Raw genomic sequence first — 21,186 nt, forward strand, 5'->3', positions numbered from 1 at the left:
ATAGTCAAGTGCCGTGCTCAGCTACCTCCGTCTCATAGCCATTGAATGGAGCTGCATAGCACATGGATGACTACTGCTCTAACCAAGCTCCTCTTCACTATGGTGTGCCGCTCCACAGCAAAGGCAGGATTGAGGAGCTCCCCACTAGATCTCCAGACACTAATATGTCTGTCGTCAGCACCCAAACTAAATCTGGGTTTATTGCCAAAGACAACCCAGTTGCACTTCAAAGCAGTCCAATTTCATTGTTGATGACCCCACTGCAAACAGAGGCAACAGTGGGTGAGTGTCAAAGGTAGAACACGTAATGGGCGCCATTAGACCAAATGTCCTTCAGCCAAGTGCCTGGAAATGGTTCCAAGACACATGGGTGTAACAATGGCGCCACCTGTCACTATACAGTGGGCAATGAAACAACTGGAGCCGCTCCTGTTTGTCAGATGATCAGACAATCTTCTCTACTGGTGGAACGCTAAAATAAAATACAGGAATGGGTCCCTCATTTTGTTTCAGACATTTAGCTATATAATATGTATAGTTTGGGATTACAGGGTGCATTTAGTGACGGATTTGGTTGGAATCGGCGGTGGACCGTTTTTTTTTTTTTTTTTCTGTATATAATTTTATTCTGTAAATTTTTTTATACTTATTTTTCTAACTTTTTTTTTTTTACCATCTATGTCCCTATGACGTCCCCTAAGACCACGCATGGCCCTTAATGGGTTAACCTCCTCTTCTTGCCGCAGGTATTGTAATTTAGGAGTATTTGATATACGAGTGCCACGTTCTCCTCTTGAGAGAACAGCAGAGTCACTGTTCATAGGGAGAGGTAGTCATGACTTCTACAAGAAATACTTTGTAAACTAAATCCCAGCGTTTAGGAGGGAAAGTGATACATAGGCGAGCACGAAAATGGAACAAGACACCGATAGAGATCTACCATTATTTAGTGGACATGGACGGTGGTTCTAAAAAATAAAGGGATCGGCCAGCGAACAGACAGGAACACGGCAGCAGAATCACAATGCGTGGCTTTAGCATTTTCCTTTAGTAAATTAGTACATGCCTCATTACAGAAAAGATCTTCCTATCCAGGGCTGTGCCTGCAGTCACCGGTGGCTGTCACCTCCAGTTAACTTTCAAGGCATCACAACCTAGTCCTGTCAGACATGATCAATTCTTGGAGTTTCATCTCGGGGATTAAATACTGACTGTACAATCTACCTACCCTTAGCTGAATGAAAAATGCAGTCTGTAAGAACATCAGTTAGGTACAACACAAATGACTCTACAACCTCCTCTGGAGCCCCCTTAAATATAGTAGGGAATTCACTGCAAATCCCTAACAAAGAGCCATCAAAACAACCCTTTTACCAGCTGGAATAATTGGAGTGCTAGAGACCAGCCATGGGGACATTCGGATTTGTTTTACTTGCTTCTGCTCTCCTCGATGAATTTGAAAAAAATCCAGCTACTCCTCTTATAATATTCACCTAGTCTTCACTATTTTGGGTGGGGGAAGCTTGAAATATAAGCCCTACCCCGAAAAGAAGCCCTAGCTTACCTCACCTAAGAAGCACCGTCGTCTCCAGCACTTATCTTAAGTCTTCTGCCAACCCTTCCTGGATTGGAGGATCAAATTCACCGCCTCCAGGAAGGACTGGCTGTGATTGGTTTAGGATCACCGTGGCTCATCCAATCAGAGCCGTCGCTCGATGAACCAATCACAGCCATTCAGTCAATTCATTGTTTTACATATCGGAAAAAAGAGAGCCTAATAGCAGTAATTGCTTGGGAATGGAGGGGTAGGACTAGGAAAGAAATAAAAGACGACAAAATCTGTGGAAGCAGCGGCTATAAAAGGGAGCTGGAGCTGCAGTTCGTGACAGGGTCCACTTTAAATTGGCGATCTGGGAATTTATACAATATTTTTTTTTATTGATGACAGACAGGTCATTAATTGATGATCAGCGATATTCGCCAATCAGCCGATTCACGGGACCGCTGTCACTGCAGTCAGTGTGACCGTAGTGCAGCGGTCCAGATTAGTACTGCTCCCATTGAATTCAACAGGAGATGCACCTGCAATACCGACGAGGGCGTCTGCTGCTTTGCATTAAGTGGCACATAGTAGCGACACTGGACGGCAGCTCTAGAAATGTATAGATGATCACTGGTAGTCACTGTCTAGACTAGGCCTTGGGCTTACAAACACAACAATTGGGCCTAAGGCTAGAGGGACTAAAACCCATGGCGCTCATCCTACTTATTTAGTACTACAGAGATCTGACGATAATTCAGCTGTTTCTTCACCAGTATGGCATCTGAACGCCTAATAAATTGGGCTGGTAATACACTAAATCTCTCATGGTGTCATAACCTGCTCATTGAGCTTTCATGCAAGGCAATTTGGTCAATTAATAGAAAATATGACCCCTTGGCCACTATTCTATAAGATAACTGAGGCTCTGCGCCTTTCAAGCCAGGGACCTTGCAGACCATGTCATTTGTTTAAGACAGCTGTCACACCGCCTACCACCAGCTGCTCTCCATCACTCCTAGCCTTCCTGAAGTATTCATTTATCAGGACGAACCATTGTGCCTACTGTGTATCCTAGCGGGCGGAGATTTCGTGAAGGGCACGATGAAGGTTAAGTGAATGACAGGTCCAGTATATGAATCAGAATTCATTAGGAATGGGTTTCTATAATTGATGGTTTCCCTCCTGTTTATAATTAGAGGCGGCATTCGATGGGTAGACATGTTCTTATAATAGACGCGTGGAAGATGTCAGATACAAATCACTTCATTTGTCTCTGGATTACAATTGACGATTATTCAGTGTGAATTCTATCTAACTAGCGAACTCACTCAATGTATTATTACTTTTTCCGCAATAGATATATGAATTCCTAGAGCAGACTGTAAGGATTAAACAGACCCAAAGAGCCTTCGTCTGTGTGAAAAAAAACATGCTTTTCTTAGTGGGTTATTCCAAAGAAGTGGGAACACATGACAGCTATTAGGAAATCATCATCCAAGGAGATCTTGTAGAAAAAAATCCCACAAAGGACTTTATAAATACTTTTCACTATAAAGTAAAGCTACATTTAAAGTAACCGTCCAGTGAGCAAAACAAAATTAGAATAGAATTCTGTACCTACGGGGAAAGAATACTGTTTTTTGCCCCTTAAAATTGTGTTCCTTGGCTGTCTTTTTTAGTGGTCTATTAGGACAGTGCTGTGATCTGTGGCTATGGTTTACCTACAGTGCCTAGTCTGAAGTAGACTGGGAAACACCCCTTTTGTCTGCAGTCTGAACCAATGATTACACGGGGGTGTGTCCCAGACTGCTTCAGATCAGGCACTGTAGGTAAAATATAGTCACAGATGTGACCTAGTAAAGCAGCTAAGAAACAAGAACGGAGAAAAGAGAACAGGTAATCATCCCTTATAAGTACTGACTTACATATCAATTTTTTATATATATAAATTCTTTATTCAAGGTTTTTATAAATTTAAAAAAAACAAAAAAAAAACAAAGGAACCGGACCCTCTGAGAGGGCAGTGCAATCAGTACCATTACAGACAGCTTAGAGAATGCCGATCGTAGTATGCTTCATTCCTCGAGCAAAAGGATGGCGCACCTCTCAAGGCGGGTTGCCCTAGACCTTGGCCTAACCATTTAAACTTGGTTACCATATGGCTTTAAGTCTCTGGGAATGGAGCTCGCTTACAGAAATTGTGTGTATACTCAAGGTTATTCAGGGTACCACTGGTTGGCATAGAACCTTTTAACATTTAAACAATTGAAATGGAAATAAAATACTGTCTAGGTATAAAGAGAAAGAAAAGGCAAGGATAAATAAAGGAAAGAAGAAAAGGGGGAAAAAAGGGCGGGGGGGAGGCAGAACCGGCCAGGCGCCTGTCTGTCACACCCAACACTCTGGAGCATCTCTGTTGATGCTGTTACGCCACGCCTATTCCGCTCAACTGATGACCTAATTAGATCCCAGGATATTCCGATAATCTTGTATGCATTGGAAACTAACCCAAGGGGCCCAAATATGATCCCAAGAGTCATGTTTATCATACAGTGAGTTCCTCCATCCACTGAATTTCTTCTACTTGTGTCCATATGGTCAGAGAGGGCGGTGAGGGGGACTTTCAAACCCTCCCAATTAACATCCCGGGAAGTTTTTTCAGATGCCTTTACTCGGCTTTGATCAAATTTATATGGGCCAATAAACCGGAGAAATTAACTTGCTCAATTCTCTACCTCCGTAAATCGCAGGGGGGTGTAGGCTTGCCTGACTTGAAACGCTATTATCAGGCTTCGTACTACAGCGAGTGGTGGATTAGTATAAACATGATCCCACGATACAACGGCTCTCTATTGAGCACACTTACATAGCAATTTTGAGCTTCTGACTTGAGGGTCATTTTAAGTCTTCATAACGGCTGAAGCCATTTTTTTCTCTGGCTGCAGAGCTCTAAATCCCAGACTTCCCTTTACACAGCCATCGTTAAACAATACAATTATGGCAGCCGAGGGAGCTTACTGCATATGGATTTATTGTCAAGTGCAACGGGAACTGCATAAATCTGAGATTTGAAGCTCTGTAACATAAAATCAGAGCTCCGACCCCTATAAAGATTTCCTATGACATCAATTGGCACAGAATTTTAGATATAAAAGTAAAATAAAGTTTATAGATGGACGTTAATTTAAAGGGGCTTTCTGGCAATTTGTATTAATGACATATCTCAGCATAGGTTATCAACAGTGGATCACTTGGGGTCCGACCATTTGGACCATGGCTGATCAGTTACTTGGGCGCCCGCTACCAGCGCCAAAACACACAGGTTACAGAGTGAAAGCAGATCACTCCAAGCCCGGTGTAGTGGCCAGCACTGGTAATTGCAGGTGCAGTTCTCATTAAGTCAATGGGAGCTGTACCTGCAGTTATCAGTGCCAGCCAGTACACAGGGTCAGAGCAATCTACTTCCACTCCACACAGTGTTTTGCCGGTGACAGTGGATGCCTGAATAGCTGATCAGCCAGAGTGGCGGACCCCAGCGGATCCACTATTGATAACCTATCCTATCTGTCTTTTGTGTGCCTCCCAAATAACACAATAAAAAGCAATCCAAAAGTCACCTGTACCTCAGAATGGTACTAATAAAAACTACAAGCCTTCCTGCAAAAAACAAGACCTCAGAGAGCTCCGCTGCCTGAAAAATAACAATAATAATTGTGCTGATCCATGTAAGAAAGCGATCATGTTATTTTTACTGAATGGTGAACACCGTATGCACAAAGCCTAGAAACAATGGAGGAATTTCAGAGGGGTTTTTCCAGCAGTACACTGCATTACTTATGTAGTGCATTCTACTATGCCTTCTAAAATCAACCTATTAAGGCCCTTTTACATGGGCAGACTATTGTGCAAAAGGTTTGTTAGATCGAGCGGTTTGCATAATTGCGCATGCAGTAAAAGAATGATAAATCACTGATTGTATCTTTCATGCAGACCATAAAATCACTGTTGGGCTGCCCGCTGCATAGCCTGTGTAAACAGGCCATTATTCATCTATGAAAGAGTGCAGGAACGTGTAAAAGGGCCTTTAGACTCATTCTAGGGCCTAATAGAATGAGCGACCTGGCAGACACAGAAGCCTTTGTCAGGCCTACGGTTGCCATGAAAGCCCATGGCTACTTTGCAATTGCATTGCAAGGTGCTGATGGGTGACAGGAGGAGCCCCTCACCCTGTCATTGCTACTAATTATTGGGGCATGTGAGAGGTTAAACTGCCAGGATCTTTAGTTTCCCCGGTCCTGGCAGTTAGAGCAGGAGTCTGGTTGTCAGTTGGTCAGCCAAGCCACTGCCTTATATAGATATATGTGCAGGTTTAAAGGTCCATTAGTGAGGTCAGTAAAAAGGCGTATTGGCCGTCACTAAGGGGTTAATGTAAAGCAAGTATGACGAAATGAACCATAAACCAACTCAAGCCCCGACTAAAAACAGTTAATAATATTTCTCTAAAGCAACAGGATTGTATTAAAACACACAAAAACATTTATTTGCAATATTCCTTACTTGCCAGAAAGCGCAGCTGTGTTCTAAATCAAACGGATTCCCTAAAGAGTGCTTTATTGCCTCAGTGAAATGAGCTGTAATGCTGACTTTGTGCAAACATTGTAAGTAAGACCGAGGGAACGCATTATCAAAATCAAGAGTGAAAGGAGAGGACTCCGACCTGCACGAGGGCTTCTTTCATGGCCGTCCAATTAGAGACTCGCCAAGAACACTCAAGGACGAGGTATGGATTGATGTGGCCCTTTGATTGGCCATAGTCCGTCAATGCTTCCCACTGATTCAGTTCCTTCGAGCATCTAGGAAAGGAGACAAGGCACACAATGGTAATGAGGGGGATGAGTGAGGGGACCACACCACCACGCACTTCTCTTATTAACGCCATCATGTAGCACTTACACAGGTGTCCATACTCAGAAAAAAGGACTCTTTAACCCGTGAGCGTCCATATCTCCAAGGAAAAGTTTAAAGCCTCATGTCCATGGGCGGATTTGAATTGCGGAATCCGCGCAGACGATCCGCAATTCAAGCTGCCCATAGGGAGATATGGGTGTCCGCAGCTCAATTTAAGTATGCAGACTTGCTTTGCAGACCTTCTAGTCCGGAAAACAAAATCTTAGCATGCTCCATTTTGCTGCGGATCCCGCACGAACGGCTTCCATAGAAGTCAATGGAAGCCGTCCGAACCGCGGCCCGTCCGTAATTGAATTGCAAACGGGCTGTGAATTCCATGAGAACCAGGAGATTTAAAAAAAAATAAAAATGTGCGGTGGCGCTCCGCAGAGGAGCAAATGAAGACCCGGATAGGCAACTAGAGGACCCGCAGTGTCCTCTGCCACGGGTAGGGTCGGATTTCGCTGTGGGTTCCTGCATGCAGAATCTGATCCGCCTGTGGACATGAGGCCTTAGGCCATTAGTGTGGATTTTCTGAAGCCGAAAATCCATACTAAAATCCCCCATCCAAAACCACATCAAAGTCCACATGTTGACGCAGATCTGCAGCAGATGTCGCACTTTCAATTACAAGTGTGAGATCTGCTGCGGATCCGTGTCATCCACTTGTTCTGTACTGTAGAATGCTGCGCACTAGCGAGGTGCGTTTAAAAAGTATCCAACCTTAATTTTTTGGTCCGTAAACAAATGCAGCTCGGGCGGCGTGGTTTGGTGCACGGATTTAGGCGACTCTAATGCGCATGCTTGGATTTTTTTTCTTCCCGCAGAAGCTGTCAGTCACCGGCAGACAGCCGATGAGTGAGGAAGTGTAAGTGAGCGTCGTCTAATTTTCACTTTTGACAAAATGACAGAAAAACTTGCTCAACGTTACGGCGTAAAAATTTTGTAAAGCGTGGTGATTCCTAAGTAGAAACAATCCGCAAGACTCAAAAGGCCTTCGGGGACGAAGCAATGGGCATCACACAGATAAAGGAGTGGTACAACCACTTCACAGATGGGCGTACATCAGACTCCCTACTCTCTCAATATTCTCCATGTGACTTCTGGCTTTTTCCCAAGCTGAAAATGTCCTGAAAGAAACCAGTTTTCAGTCCAGAGAAGACATCATGCAGAATGCGATGGACCCGCTACACTCCACCTCAAAAGAGCCGTTTCAGCAGTGCTTCCGACAGTGGCAGAAGCGTTGGGAGAAGTGTGTGGCTACCCAAGGGGACTAAAGGAGATTAGTGTAAGATTGTTGTATCTGAATACACATATTTTTTAGGAATTAAGGTTGGATACTTTTTGAACCCACCTCGTATATGCACCACAAACCCACAACATTTAGACTCAGCATTATACTACCTGCTGGCAGTTGCAAGACACTAAAGTTAGTCGTACATGGTTAGACGTTTCACCAACATAGGAGGTTTCCATAGGTGTGATGTCAATGGGAACAGTACCTGCAATACCGACCCTTGCCACAACAAAGTGTACAGAGCTGCCTGCTTCTGTGACACAACAACCTGGCGACTAGCTGATCAGTAATGGACCCGAGCAGCAGACCCCAAAATCAACTATTCATGACTTATCCTGAGGATAGGTTATCAATAGTTAAAAGCTCGATAAACTTTATAAGGGAAAACGTGACAACAGTATTTTTAAAAGCGGTTGTCCAGTTGTAAACGATTAATGGCCTATTCTTGGGACAGGCCATCAATAGTAGATCAGCAGTGGTCTGCCACTCAGGAACCTGGGCTTGTATTTTGTGGGATGAGTTATATTTTTCAATAGTACCATTTAATATACCACATAATTTAAATGGACACCAGCTGAAGACCTGCGAAGGAAAAGGCCTGCCTCCCACGGACTGATTAGCTTGGTGCCTGCAGGAGGGGTACAGCTGATAGAAGGAGCTAGCACTCTTTTGGTTAGTGTCCACCTCCTAGTGGCAGTAGCTATACCCTTGGCTCTTCAGCCATATCCCCAAAAGACACGAATGAGAAAAAAAGTTTGTTAAACCCTTACAAACATGAAACCCCTTTTTTTTTTAAACTCCTAGAATCCATCGTCTTACAAAAAAATATATACCAAGCCCTGGAAACCAAGGAGGAAATGAAAAATAAAAGGACAACACAAAACTTTAAAAAGAATAGACATAATTCACACTTACCGAATCCAATGATCCTCCCACAACTGATATTCTGGAAAAACAGCTGGAGATGCGTTGCTTCTTTCATGTTCTTTTTTGGCTTTTTCCATTGCTTTTTCATATGTTTCTTGAGCCTAAAAGAACAAAAGCTCAAAAGAATCAATAGCTTTTCATCTACAGGATCCGTACGTGAACATTCTGCACCCGGAGACGGATCAATATGTTCACACATCTATCGACACGTGAAGAACAGAACTGCATCAGACCTGGAAAGTTTTAGAAAATAGTTCAGATTTGTCTGCGGACCCTTTCGTCTTTTCTGGAAACATAGCGGCAAATCCACCATACATTTCCACTACACTACCGCTTTTCAGTTCAGGGACATCAGGGGTGTTGGGGTAAGTGTTAAACTAAGTTACCATACTTATAGCTTAGGTGACACAGTCAGAGAAGCCACTTTTCCTACATAACAAATCCCCTTGTCCCAGCGGTGTCCCCAGCGAACGCAGTGCAAACATGACTCTTTTTTAGAAGGCTGTGCGAGTGCCATCCCATTAAGCTCTACGGGAATGGCGGCTTTATTAGGGGCTCCAGCCTTTTAACGATTACAGCTTCCCTATATGGAAATTAGACCCCTGGCCCTGGAGTGCAGCGTAAAATCCTGTTTTCCGTGGATTAGTTTCAGCATGAATCCACATTAGAATCCAGTGATCTGGGTGTCTTTGAACGAAGCCTGCTTAATGGTCAGGTGGACCAGGAATACACGGGTCCACCTTGTAAGGTTTTTTTCATGAAACGGTGTGGAGTGTATACCGAGGAATATATGATCAAGCAAAGATCTCAAGCAGCAGAGTATCCGATGAACAGAACTCATCGAGGAAAGGGGTCAGAGTAGGATATCAAGAACTGTTCTGACAAACAGATGCTGCACAGTCAAGCAAATTGCAGCTGAATATAACGCTGGAGCTCCAACTAACAAGTCCAGACCAAAGGACAAAAAATTGGATCACTGAGCAGTGGAAGAACATCGCGTGGTCAGATGCATCCAAATTCCTGTTGCACTGTGCTGATGGGAGGTCAGAATTTGGCACAAGCAGCATGAATCGATGAAACCATCCTGCCAGGCGTTAACACTTCAAGCTGATGGTGTGAGGAATGTTTTAGTGGCACACCCTGCATCCTCTGGTCAACCTATTGACTTCAATGGGTTTCCGCATGTGTGCAAAGAATCGCTTTGTCATAGCATGCTATAGGCGGTATTTGCTGCGGAATACACAGGCGGACGCCTGCTCCAGATTCTGCAATGCAAATCTGACCACGTACATGCAGCCCGAGTGTATAGAGCGCTGGACACTCAGAGGTGCTCAGTGTTGCTCCACAGATTTACCGCATGCATTCTTTTTCTGGCAGATCAGGAAATGGGGTGTCCCGAAGTCAAGATGATTTGTATCAGGCCATCTATGGAAAGTGTAACGCATCGTACCTGTTCAAAAAAGCCGTGCTGTTCATACGCAATGGCCGTAGCGGTCTCTGGGAACTTGCATCGCTTCTGCCACAAACCGGCCCACATGTCTTCTTCTTGTAGAAGGGAATATAATTCGGCAAGGGAATCTAAAATCTCCTGGAAGAGACGGAGACAGCCACTTTTTTACAGAGGGAGGACAATATTGTTTGGGTACACAATATCCCCAATTAAATTAACCAACTCAAGCAGCCTTTCTGACATCGCACCGTCAGATGAGAAAGAATATATTAGGTAGTAGGCCATTTGATAAAGGCCTACTACTTAATATATAGTAACCAAACCTGCTCTCCCTTGGATACATGTAGCACCATTACATGGTGAATATAGCCGTTGAATATAAAAGGATATCATATAGCGTTTAAATGCATAGATCTTACTGTGATGGATATGTGTGATGACTGTATACATGTCTATAGATTTCATACCCACACAGTTAACTTGGTGAGTTCTTCACACTGGCTAAGAGCTCAAACTGCTGCAAAAGAGCTCTATGGGGATGCTTTCATCTTTGGAAAGGGTGCCATATCAGCATATCTGTCACCAAAAGCAGGTTTCATAGGAAGAGATCTGCAGATTGGTCAAATTTCAAACGGGAAAATTCAAATCCAACAACCCCAACGGCCAACTTGGGGGGAGAAAGTACAGGAGGATGGACTGTTTAATATTCCCTTATTCCCCCACTGACCAATCCTGACTCAGGAATTGACTTAAAGGGGTTGTCCCGCGGCAGCAAGTGGGGTTATACACTTCTGTATGGCCATATTAATGCACTTTGTAATGTACATCGTGCATTAAATATGAACCATACAGAAGTTATTCACTTACCTGCTCCGTTGCTAGCGTCCCCGTCGCCATGGTGCCGTCTAATTTCAGCGTCTAATCGCCCGATTAGATGCGCTTGCGCAGATGGGTCTTTTCCCTTCGGCTCGGTCCGGCAGCAGCGGCGTTCTGGCTCCGCCCCCTTGCACGCGTCATTGCGTAGCTCCGCCCCCGTCACATATGCCACTTCCAGCCTCCTGATTCTGTACTTCTCTATTCCTCCCCAGGCAGCCTTCTTACCACATCTTCTGCTCCCCGATCTTCTCCTGGCTCCTCCAATCCCCAGGGACACGTCACCTCCAACCGGACGGAACCTCTTCTTCTTGTGACGTTGTGTACATTCTTGGCATTCTGCAGGTCAGTATACCCGGTCACTAGTGACGTGGCGTTCGCTGCCTAGCAGGGAATGCCGAATGCTCGGCAGCCTGCTTTATTGCGGAGTCTCGTTGCTAGTATTTATATAGTATATGAACACTAGCGTCGAGACACCACATATGTACAGTCACAGCAACAGCCCGTGCCTGTGCACTTTATGTCACTAGTGACCAGGTACATCGCCCTGCGGGAAGCAGAATGCCTGTGTATGGACGCTTCATAACAGAAAGAAGAGGATCCGGACAGCTGGAGGTCAGGTGACTCGGGGTACTGGATGAGCCAGGAGAAGACGCGGTAAGAAGACTGCCCGGTGAGGAATAAGGCAAGGATAGATTTTTTTTTTTTCTAATGACAGAACCCCTTTAAGCCTTTGGTGGTGTTAACCCTTTGATCGCTGGAGAACAGGGTGGGTAGGTGTATGTAGGTCGCTTGACTTTCTCCAGGAGTGGTGGCAGCGAGGGTTTGTGTTCTATGGCAGCCTGAATGGAAAGTGTACACAACATTAAGTGGTTGTGATAGATCAGCCCCTGGTGATTGCACGTGAGTCACGTACTTTGAAAGTGTATATGTGAGATTTACCTAGAAGCATACAACCAAGACATTGATCGGGCCAGACGGATAGCAGCAGAATAAAGCATGCAACCTCTTTCACCGGCAATTTTTAGATAAAGTGGATAGCAGGGCATAAAAAAGACATATAACCCATTCTATGGCCATCAGTAGGCACAAGCGGCTCATCGCCGCCTCCTCTTGCTAGTTGACAGCTGCCCGCTGCAGTTTAGGCTACTTTATTATCAAGTTTTAATAGTCTGCTTTTGTGGGTTTTCATTTCTGCATGCTATGCCATCTCATTTTCATGGCACCCTCTTGTATTAGTGTCGGCGCTTTATTAATTGTCCTTAAGAGCAGTTTTTCATTGGGACTTTATTATTTGAACATCTCTGTCCACAGGAAAAAGAAAATCGAATGAAGTTCTAACGGCTGGGAATACGTGTTCATAGTGCATTTGGCAGGAAAAACAAAGAACATGGAACATTATCAGCCCAGTAAAAGATTATTACTTTCTTCCTGTCTGCCGGCCAGAATCTATATAAATACCTTCTCCAAAAGTGCTGAGGCAGAAGAAATGACACTTACTTGCTGGGGTGGGGTGATGCTTTCTTGTTCATAAAACTCCGTTGTCTGCTTGGGTTTGATCTGTAGGCTGAGCCCTTTCTCGAACGCTTGATGCTCCAGCATGAGCGTGGAGCGGAACCACAAATTGTGCGTCTTTCCCAGGTACTTGAGTACACAAGGCCTGATGGGGATTGGGGGGACGCACTGAGACATGGCCTCCACGAAGCAGTTCAAGGCGCTCGGCTGACAATCTCTCTGCACCTGGTGGCTCCCGCTGCACAGGAACGGACTGATTTCCCCAGCCAGCGCCTGGGAACAAAAAGAAATAGCAAAGATTGCAAGCTCCAATGAACTGGGATCTCCAGAGCACCTGTATCAGTACATAACTCATGTGTACAAGGAAGGCTTGGTGAATGATAAACAGCAATACCTGCCGCAACGCCGCACTCTACCACTATCACAAAGCATCTTCACATTTCCCATAAGGAATATACATAAACTGCCTGGCTGCACGAGTAGAGGATTTACAGGAAAACATGATATTTTAATTGTGCACAATCATATATCATTCCCCGACAAACAAATATCCATAGATCTGACGTGGAAGAACAATATCCGGTATGGAAGTAGTAGCAAGTACTGGAGTCAAGAAGACTGCACCAGACAATTCCTCCTATATAAACCTCATAATATCTAATAGACTTGTGAAATAAATGCACAACTCATCTAGTATTCCAATCCTATAAACATATATACGGACGGTAGAAAAAGACCACATGGTCCATCTAGTTTGCCCTTATACAGGGTGTAGGCATAAAGATGTATCCAGCGCTAGATTACAATACTGGTGTCCTATAGTGAAACAATAGTGTACTTGAATAGGAAGGCATGGATGCGCTACACTATGGGCCCAGAAAATAAATTTCAATTTTCTGTTGGGCCCCCTGTAAGAGATAGTACACTTTCCTTAAGGCCCATTTACGCGGAACGATTATCGCTCAAAATTCGCTCAAACGACAGTTTGAGTGACAGTTTTGAGCGATCATCTTTGCATAACTCTATTAGTTATTATGCAAGCGCACAGGATACCACCGCGATAGCTCCGATAACAAAGCAGCTGTTTTTTTTATATGCAAACAGTAGTATTGCTCTCAAGAGCTTTCAGCTGGTGTCCCACTGAGAATTGCCAGTGGGATACCAGCTGAAAGAATACTATCAGCACCGCCCACTGAATAAAAATCAGCGTGCGGCGCTGATAACAGTCATCAGTGACTTGCTAGAAATCAACGATGAATGAATGATGCACAATGGCAGCACATTTAGACACAACGATTATTGCTCAAAACATGGCTTTTGAGTGAATTTTGAGCGATAATCGTGATATCTAAATGGGCCCTTACTTCAGTCATAGCTGCAGTCCCACGGGATTAAGAGATTGGAAAGATGATTTCTGCTTCTCACATGTTACTCTTCAACTTTGCATTTGGGTTTTACTTTCTCTCTTAGAGGCCAGAACACAAAATTGAAATGCATGTTCCATTGCCCCCAGGGTCCCGTACGCAATACCATCGCCATGCCCCCACTGAGATATAGTGCTGAATCAGCTTTTTTAAAACTTTTTTACGTCCTTTTTATTTCTCTCTTAGGCTTTGTTCCCCTCTACATCAGAGCACCGTTCAGAGTCCCCAGCGCCGACATGAAGTGCCAGAAGGAATAGCACAGCAGGCTGCACTATTCTATCCAGGAAAATGCTGGAAAACATGACGGAAGCCAGATTATCCCCATTAAGCTATGCTCATAAGGGGGAATTCAATGCAGATCTTTCCAAGTGGATTCCACCTCTAAAAACTACAGCACGAGCCTGCAGCTGAGCCGAGGACTCCTCTAGCAGCTATGCAAATATTTGGCTGCGTACCCAAATGCAAATTTAGCCCTTGTCAATGGGCAAATCCATGTGGGTGAAATCTGCTGCAGATCTGTGTCAAAATCTGCACCAAATCCACTATGTGTGAACACACCGTAAAGATAGAGGTAAAATTATCCCATATTTACATTCATTTGTGGAGGATTTCACAAGTCTGCTGGAAGTTTGCTCCACGCTTCTACTACTTTTCTGACAATGCTACTCATCTTCTTCCCAACTAACCTCAGATTGTGTCCCCTCGTTCTAGTGTTTAGGATATGACAGGCCATGCCTTCACTTTGTGAGCAGTGGTGGCTTACTTTGCAGTTGGCCAATTTTTTTTAACCTCCTGTAGAGCCCCTTTAACTCAAATAATTTGGTAAGACGCACCTACTGGGTCACTTTATTCCAATGGATACATATAAAAAGCAGTGAAAGATGCACCAAGTTTTCATCTTAAGACTATAAGATACAAAAATATTTTAGGATATTTTCCTAAAGTTTAGCCTGGAGCGCAATTTTCAGTATTATTTCACTCTGCTGCCTCCTAGTGGTGAGATGCACACCCAACTGTCAAAAACAAAAATTTCACTACAAGAGTAACTTACATGTTGTTGCCGGTCAGAAAGTATTTTCCATAATCTTGGGAAAAGCTGGATCCAAATCTTTTCAGCCAAGGGGGTTGCGATGTGACACAGCTGAACAAAGGCAATTAAAAGGGCTCCAGTCTGCAGTGGAGAAAACAGGACACCCGATCATAAAGGGATATTATGGCTTTAACCATGTTATTCTAATATGCAGACTATTGTACAGCAAACAAGCCGAGGATCAGCAGCACTGACCTTTACTTCTCGTAGAGAGTCCAGAAATTTGTCGTGTCTGTTGGTTAACATATGAAGCTGATTCCCAATGTCCTTTTCGGACTGCTCTTTAGTTTTGGGGTTGGTGCTTTGGTCCCCTGGTGCAAGCTCAATATCAATTTCAACATCCTGAATAAAAGACAAATGGTTTTAATAGCCTTAAGGCCTCCTGTCCACGGGCAAAAGAAGAATTAAAATCCACAGCGGATTTTAACTCTTCTCCTGCCCGCGGATCCGCATCCCATAGGGATGCATTGACCACCCGCGGGTAGATAAATACCTGCGGATGGTCAATAAAAGTGATTTAAAAAAAAATTGAGCATGAAAAAATCTGGACCATGCTCCATTTTCGTGCCGGGCTACCGCGGGGTCGGCTCCCGCGGGCTTCTATTGAAGCCTATGGAAGCCGTCCGGATCCGCGGGAGACAAAAATCGGAATTTACTCACCCGCTCCGGATCTTCCCTTCGCCGCGGCTCCATCTTCTCTCCGTCGCGGCCAGATCTTTTTTCTTTGGGCTGGCGCATGCGCGGGGCACGTCACCGTCGTTATCCTGCGCATCCGCCGGACCGAAGAAAGAAGATTCGGCCGCGACGCAGAGAAGATGACGCCGCGGCGAAGGGAAGATCCGGAGCGGGCGAGAGGTGAGTTAATTCTTATTTTCAGCCCTCATGTCCGCGGGGCAGGAGGGACCCGCTACGGATTCTCCATGGAGAATCCGTAGCGGGCCTGATTTTCCCTGTGGACATGAGGCCTAAAGCTCTCATGTTCATAATTCCTGCCTATAAAGAAAATATCTACTAGGTGGCGCTATAATAGCTAGTGCAATAAATTGGGCATTTTTAAAGAGCACCCAAGTTTTCAAAAAAAAAACAAAAAAAAAACACAAGCAGCCCAGGTCTTCATTGACTGTTGCTTTGCACCCAGGTTGAGCTCTAACAATTCAGTTTTTCATGCAGATTTTCCTGCTGTTTGCAATCTACTTACAAGATGGGGGCATGCCCTAAGCCAGTCACTTTGCCAGTATTGTACTGGCCAGGACTTCCTCTCCCACACTTCCCCATGCTACCTTTTAAAGCCCTGCTCCAATCAGCTGCAAGACAGCATCTGAATGCCTGCCCCTCTGTTCGATGTAGTAACTAGCAGTGTCTCCGTGTCGCTGCTACTAGAGAAGCCAAATGCCTAACGACAGGCAGTGGATTGCAAAGCAGCTGGAAGGGAGACCGCTAGTGGCAGCCACTTTCAACTTAATTTCAGTGGTAAAACCAACGAAAATATAATTCAAGTATATTACAAGATTGATGATACACACAGGTTGTTAGGTGCGCAGAAGTTGTGCGAAAAGTTAGTTTCCATGCAATTTGATGACAGCTGACTTGCACACGCTCAACTGAGCTTTTCTTTTCAATTCAGATACATAAGTAGATCTTTCTGAACCCAACTGCGGTCTGCATAAGTCTTTATCGACTCGCTCACTGTCTTAAGTTACAGTATTGACGATGAAGTTAAAAGGTTGCTTGATGTACAGATAGCTCATAACTAAGGAGGTTGAGGATGCTCTGGGAAAGTGTACAGACAGCAGCCAAGCAGCAGGAGACTCAGCGGCTATACCTACATGATAAAGCCCTGGGCTGATTGACTATTGTGAGGATAACCTGACTTGCTTGTAAACTGTCGGACGCTGAAGGTGTGCTTTAAATGGAGGAAGCCTTGTCCTAGGGCTGTTCAGGGGAGTCATCACTTCTATTAATACTTTGGCAGTGGACACTGTTATTTTTATAATGTATGACGGCTGCTCGGGTCTCTCAGGCTTTTCAATTATATTAGAGCCTCTGGCAATGGTGGACGTTTGACAAATTGGAAGAGATGGCGAGGATCTCCGACTAAACTCCCCATCAAGACATGAACTCCATTAAAAATTCAGAATGTTCATATAAAAACAGGAAAAACCAAAAGGTGCTATGATAATCTGTGCAAAAAGCAGCAAGATCAAGTACATTATATGTATTATACGGGGAAAGCAGCTGCCCAACGGAAAAGGCCAGGAGAATGAAAAATGTGGTACAAGGAAGCGCCAGCAGATTTAACTATTGGGTAGCCCTTCAGCCCTTGCATAAAAAGCAACCATATTGCTAAATACTGAGATGAACAGATCTGCATGCACCAATCACTATGCTAATGAAGGGCTGGCCATAATAGACTGCTATTGGCAGCCCCCCAGATATGTGCTGATTACTGGGGGGTTTGTCTTAGGTGACTAGACCTTTAAAGATCCTTTAAAAATAATTTTAAAAAAGTATATATTTTGTAGGGTTTTTTTTTCATCTTCCGTGGCTGGAGCTGTACGAGGGCTTTTTTTGCTTGATTTGCTGCAGTTTTCATTGCTACCATTTTGGGGTACATGTAACTTTTCTGATCACTTTCATTGTATTTTTTGGGAGGCGAAGTGAACAAAAAGTGCATCTTGGCTCTGCTTTTTGCTGTGTTTTTTTGTTACAGTGTTTGTCATGATGGATAAAAAAGTGTATTCAATCTATTGTACGGGTTTTTATCAATGTGACAATACCAAACGTGGCTCAAGATCGCTCACTTAATACACTGCAGTACTTCTGTACTGCAGTATATTATCACTATCGTTGCTTACCACAGGCCATGGCAGCCCAATGGCTCTCTGCAATTTCATGATGGAGGGCCGATGACATCACAGAGGGAGTCCACTCCGTGTTAACCTCCTATACGTCATGATCAACACTGCAGTGTATTAGACAAGGTGGTCAGTGCTCCAAAGTGGTAAAGTAGAATAAATTAGAACTTACCAGATCCAAAAACGTAGGTAGCGAAACGCATTGCATTTTGGGAAATCCACCTATTGTACATTGCTTTGAATAAACCCTGGCCTAAATAATTCTCTTGCTTACCTGACATTGTTTGTGCTTCTTTCAAGCAAGGATAGGGGACTTCTGATCTTCAGTGGCCCCTTGTTGAAGTAAATACTATATGGAAATATTCTCATTGATGTATTGACATCCTGAAGGGTCTGGATTGAATTAATTATACTAGATTTATAATATATATATATGTTTTATAAGCCGGAGTCGGAAAATTTCTACCAGCAGGCATAGGATATGTCAATCCCTGCAGCGGCCTGCTCAGCGCTCCACTACTACATAACTGTGTAAATCTCCCAATTTAACTATTTTAGGGATTTGCAAAAAATGCGATTTCATACTACATAGTGAAAAGGTTAACTGCAAATTGGATCTAGCCTTTAGGATCTTACATGGGCAGATAGAGAGGGCTTTAGTCTCTCTGCTATCTGTCATGCCTTGCGTTCCGAGGAAACTGAGATTTTGATAGATCTGCTTTCACACGTGGAACAATGAAACAACTGTTAGGAAAAGTCGTACCGAGGCGCCGGAGAAACAAAAGGTTTCAGAAAAGCTCTTTCATCCCACGGGAAAGCTGGAGCATATCGGAACTGTATACATTTAACCCCGATGACCGCAAACAAAGAACACGAGTCTCATAACCAAACTGCGGCCATTAAAAACTGCGGCTTTGAAGGCGATTTGAATTCTTAACAAAAATAATAATAATACCTCTTCCTTGGATTCGCTGTTCTCCCTCTCCCTCGGCTCTTGCTTGACGTGGGTTACCATAGCGAACGCTGCCCGATCGTGACTGTCTGCTAGATTGATGACATTAGTGATAGATGGGAGCATGGCGCCCTGGCAGCTTGTGCCAATTGTAGTGTTCTTCTCGCAGACGGCCAGCAGGAGCTGCACAGATCAAAGTCAGGGGGATCAAAGGGTTAATAGGACGAGGGTTTATCTTTGTGAAACGAGCCCATGTACAAAATAGGGAGAAGCTGAAAGGGAGCGCCGATTAATCAGACAGGGCTGAGATGATGGAAAACGCCACAAACAAAAATGCAAAATGTTGTCAAATGCTTCATTCTCTACTCTTGCAAGGCTGGGCGAGTTCATATAGAAATGACTCGTATTCCTGATCTATTGCACAGTGAAGAATATATGTACAAGGTTTGTGGCTGACTTAAAGATGTTCTACAGCTTTAAAACTATTGCTGGGCTATCTACAGATAGGTTTATCAATAGTAGATCGACAGGCTGCTGCCCAGGAAGTCTGACAATCAGTTGCTTGCTAGGTCAGTGTGCTTGTGTACAAGTTAATTTATGCAGGAAGCAGACAGCTCTGTTCCCACTGCAGTGGCCAGTCTTGGTATTACAAGCAAAAGGTCCCATTGAATTGATCGGCCTGCAGTACCAAGCCTTTCTGCAGAAATCAACGCAGTGCATGAGCACACCGTCCCAGCAAACAGATGATCAGTAGAGGTCCTGGGTGATGGAACACCGCCAATCTACTATTGATGGCCTATTTAAAGAATAGGCCATCAATAGTTTACAACTGGACAACCCCTTTAAAAACAAGAGATTAATGCCTGTAATGAGCACAGTTTGGCAATACAGTAAGTCAATCAGCCTTTGTTGGTTTCACAATTGTGCACTCATCATGTGGTTGTGTGGAGCATTGTTCATATGAACCAGTCAACATTAACGTTAGCATCACATCCCCTTAAGACAAGGGAGGTGCTGCCGACAAACAATTTTTTAAAAGATGAGACAGAATGTCAAAAGAACATTTTATTGTTTGTCATTTAAACGCTGGGCACTTTTACACTGACTCTTTACATGGGGGGGCTGCAAAAGTTTTAGAACTTTTTAAAATGCATTTAAAGAGAATCAGTCCGCACTCCTGACATGTCTGTTCTAGTAAATACCTGTATTCTCCATTACATAATGATTCTGGAACATTCCTTCTTTGTGTCAGAAGTATGTTCCTCTATGACTCCTCCTAGAAATGTATTAATAAAATGAAATCTGGGTGTTGCCATTTACTTTTTCAAAAGAGCATTTCTCTACTGCCAGTACTGATTGGACAGTATCAGAGTGTGCATTTCCTATTCCCAATCATTGGCTTACAGACTTGTTAAAGAGTTGTACATTGATTTGAAGAAATGCTGCCATCCAATAGGTGGCGCTGCAGAGGTATTGTTTCATCTTCCTTATTTGCACAAGTTACCTGGGGAGCATGCATGGCCTTATAAGTCTCCTCACTCCCCTCTCAGGTGTCTTCTCACACCCCTTCTAGGTGTTCTCTTCTTGGGGAAAGACGATGCCATCCCCCTGACCTATTCACCCCCTAGATGTCTGCACACACATTTTGGATGCTCTCCTTGAGGAGAGACGACACCCCTCTTGACCCATGTTGCAGGCCTCTCACTAGCCAAGACAGAAACCTACTGCACACTGATGAAAGGTGTTCCAAAACTGTTACTTCATGAAGAACACAAGTTCTCTCAGAATAGACATGTCAGGAAGGCTGATGTGTGCTTTTAGAGGTAATCAAAGGGCAACTGTCACTTTTGTGATGGATGGTGTTGTGCCTCAGCACTCCAGCTTACCTCTATACACTGTTTAATCCAAAAATGATTGCCCATTGCTTCCCAATTCTGAGAACAAGTGACATACAGGAGTCGGTCATACACCCGGCGCTTCATGGATGTGTCAAAGGCCTCAAAGAATTTAGCCCGAATATGGGGCTGAGAGCAGCGTAGTCCGGACAAAAAAGCAGGCTCCAGTTTGGCAGTAAGTTCGCTCCCAGAAAGGTTCTCATCTCTGCAATAGGTAACACAAAAGTTATATATCTGTCATTAACAACCAAGTACAAAGAGTTAGGGTCATTGCAGGGGTATCATAGAGAACCATATATAAAAGGGTCCTCCAGTACTGTATAAATCAAGGCATGCTCACGTCTTGTAATTTGATTTCTTCTCCATCATACAGATCACACACACTAATAGACATCTTTACTAGAGATGAGCGAGCGTA

At 44.0% G+C, this 21,186-nt stretch overlaps 1 protein-coding gene across 2 annotated transcripts in view; it reads right to left on the bottom strand.

Annotated features, from left to right (window-relative positions):
- Positions 1-21,186, bottom strand: part of TRRAP (transformation/transcription domain associated protein) — a 157,018-nt gene that overhangs the window by 51,761 nt on the left and 84,071 nt on the right. For both annotated transcript variants that reach the window (XM_066576375.1, XM_066576374.1), the window contains exons 49-56: positions 20,760-20,973; positions 18,877-19,056; positions 15,262-15,408; positions 15,028-15,147; positions 12,538-12,825; positions 10,165-10,302; positions 8,703-8,815; positions 6,261-6,396 (exon numbers count right to left, since the gene is read on the bottom strand). In XM_066576375.1, coding sequence (XP_066432472.1) covers positions 6,261-6,396; positions 8,703-8,815; positions 10,165-10,302; positions 12,538-12,825; positions 15,028-15,147; positions 15,262-15,408; positions 18,877-19,056; positions 20,760-20,973 — 1,336 coding nt within the window. The remainder of the gene's footprint in view (positions 1-6,260; positions 6,397-8,702; positions 8,816-10,164; positions 10,303-12,537; positions 12,826-15,027; positions 15,148-15,261; positions 15,409-18,876; positions 19,057-20,759; positions 20,974-21,186) is intronic.

Source organism: Eleutherodactylus coqui, chromosome 8, assembly GCF_035609145.1.
Source record: "Eleutherodactylus coqui strain aEleCoq1 chromosome 8, aEleCoq1.hap1, whole genome shotgun sequence".
NCBI lineage: Eukaryota > Metazoa > Chordata > Amphibia > Anura > Eleutherodactylidae > Eleutherodactylus > Eleutherodactylus coqui.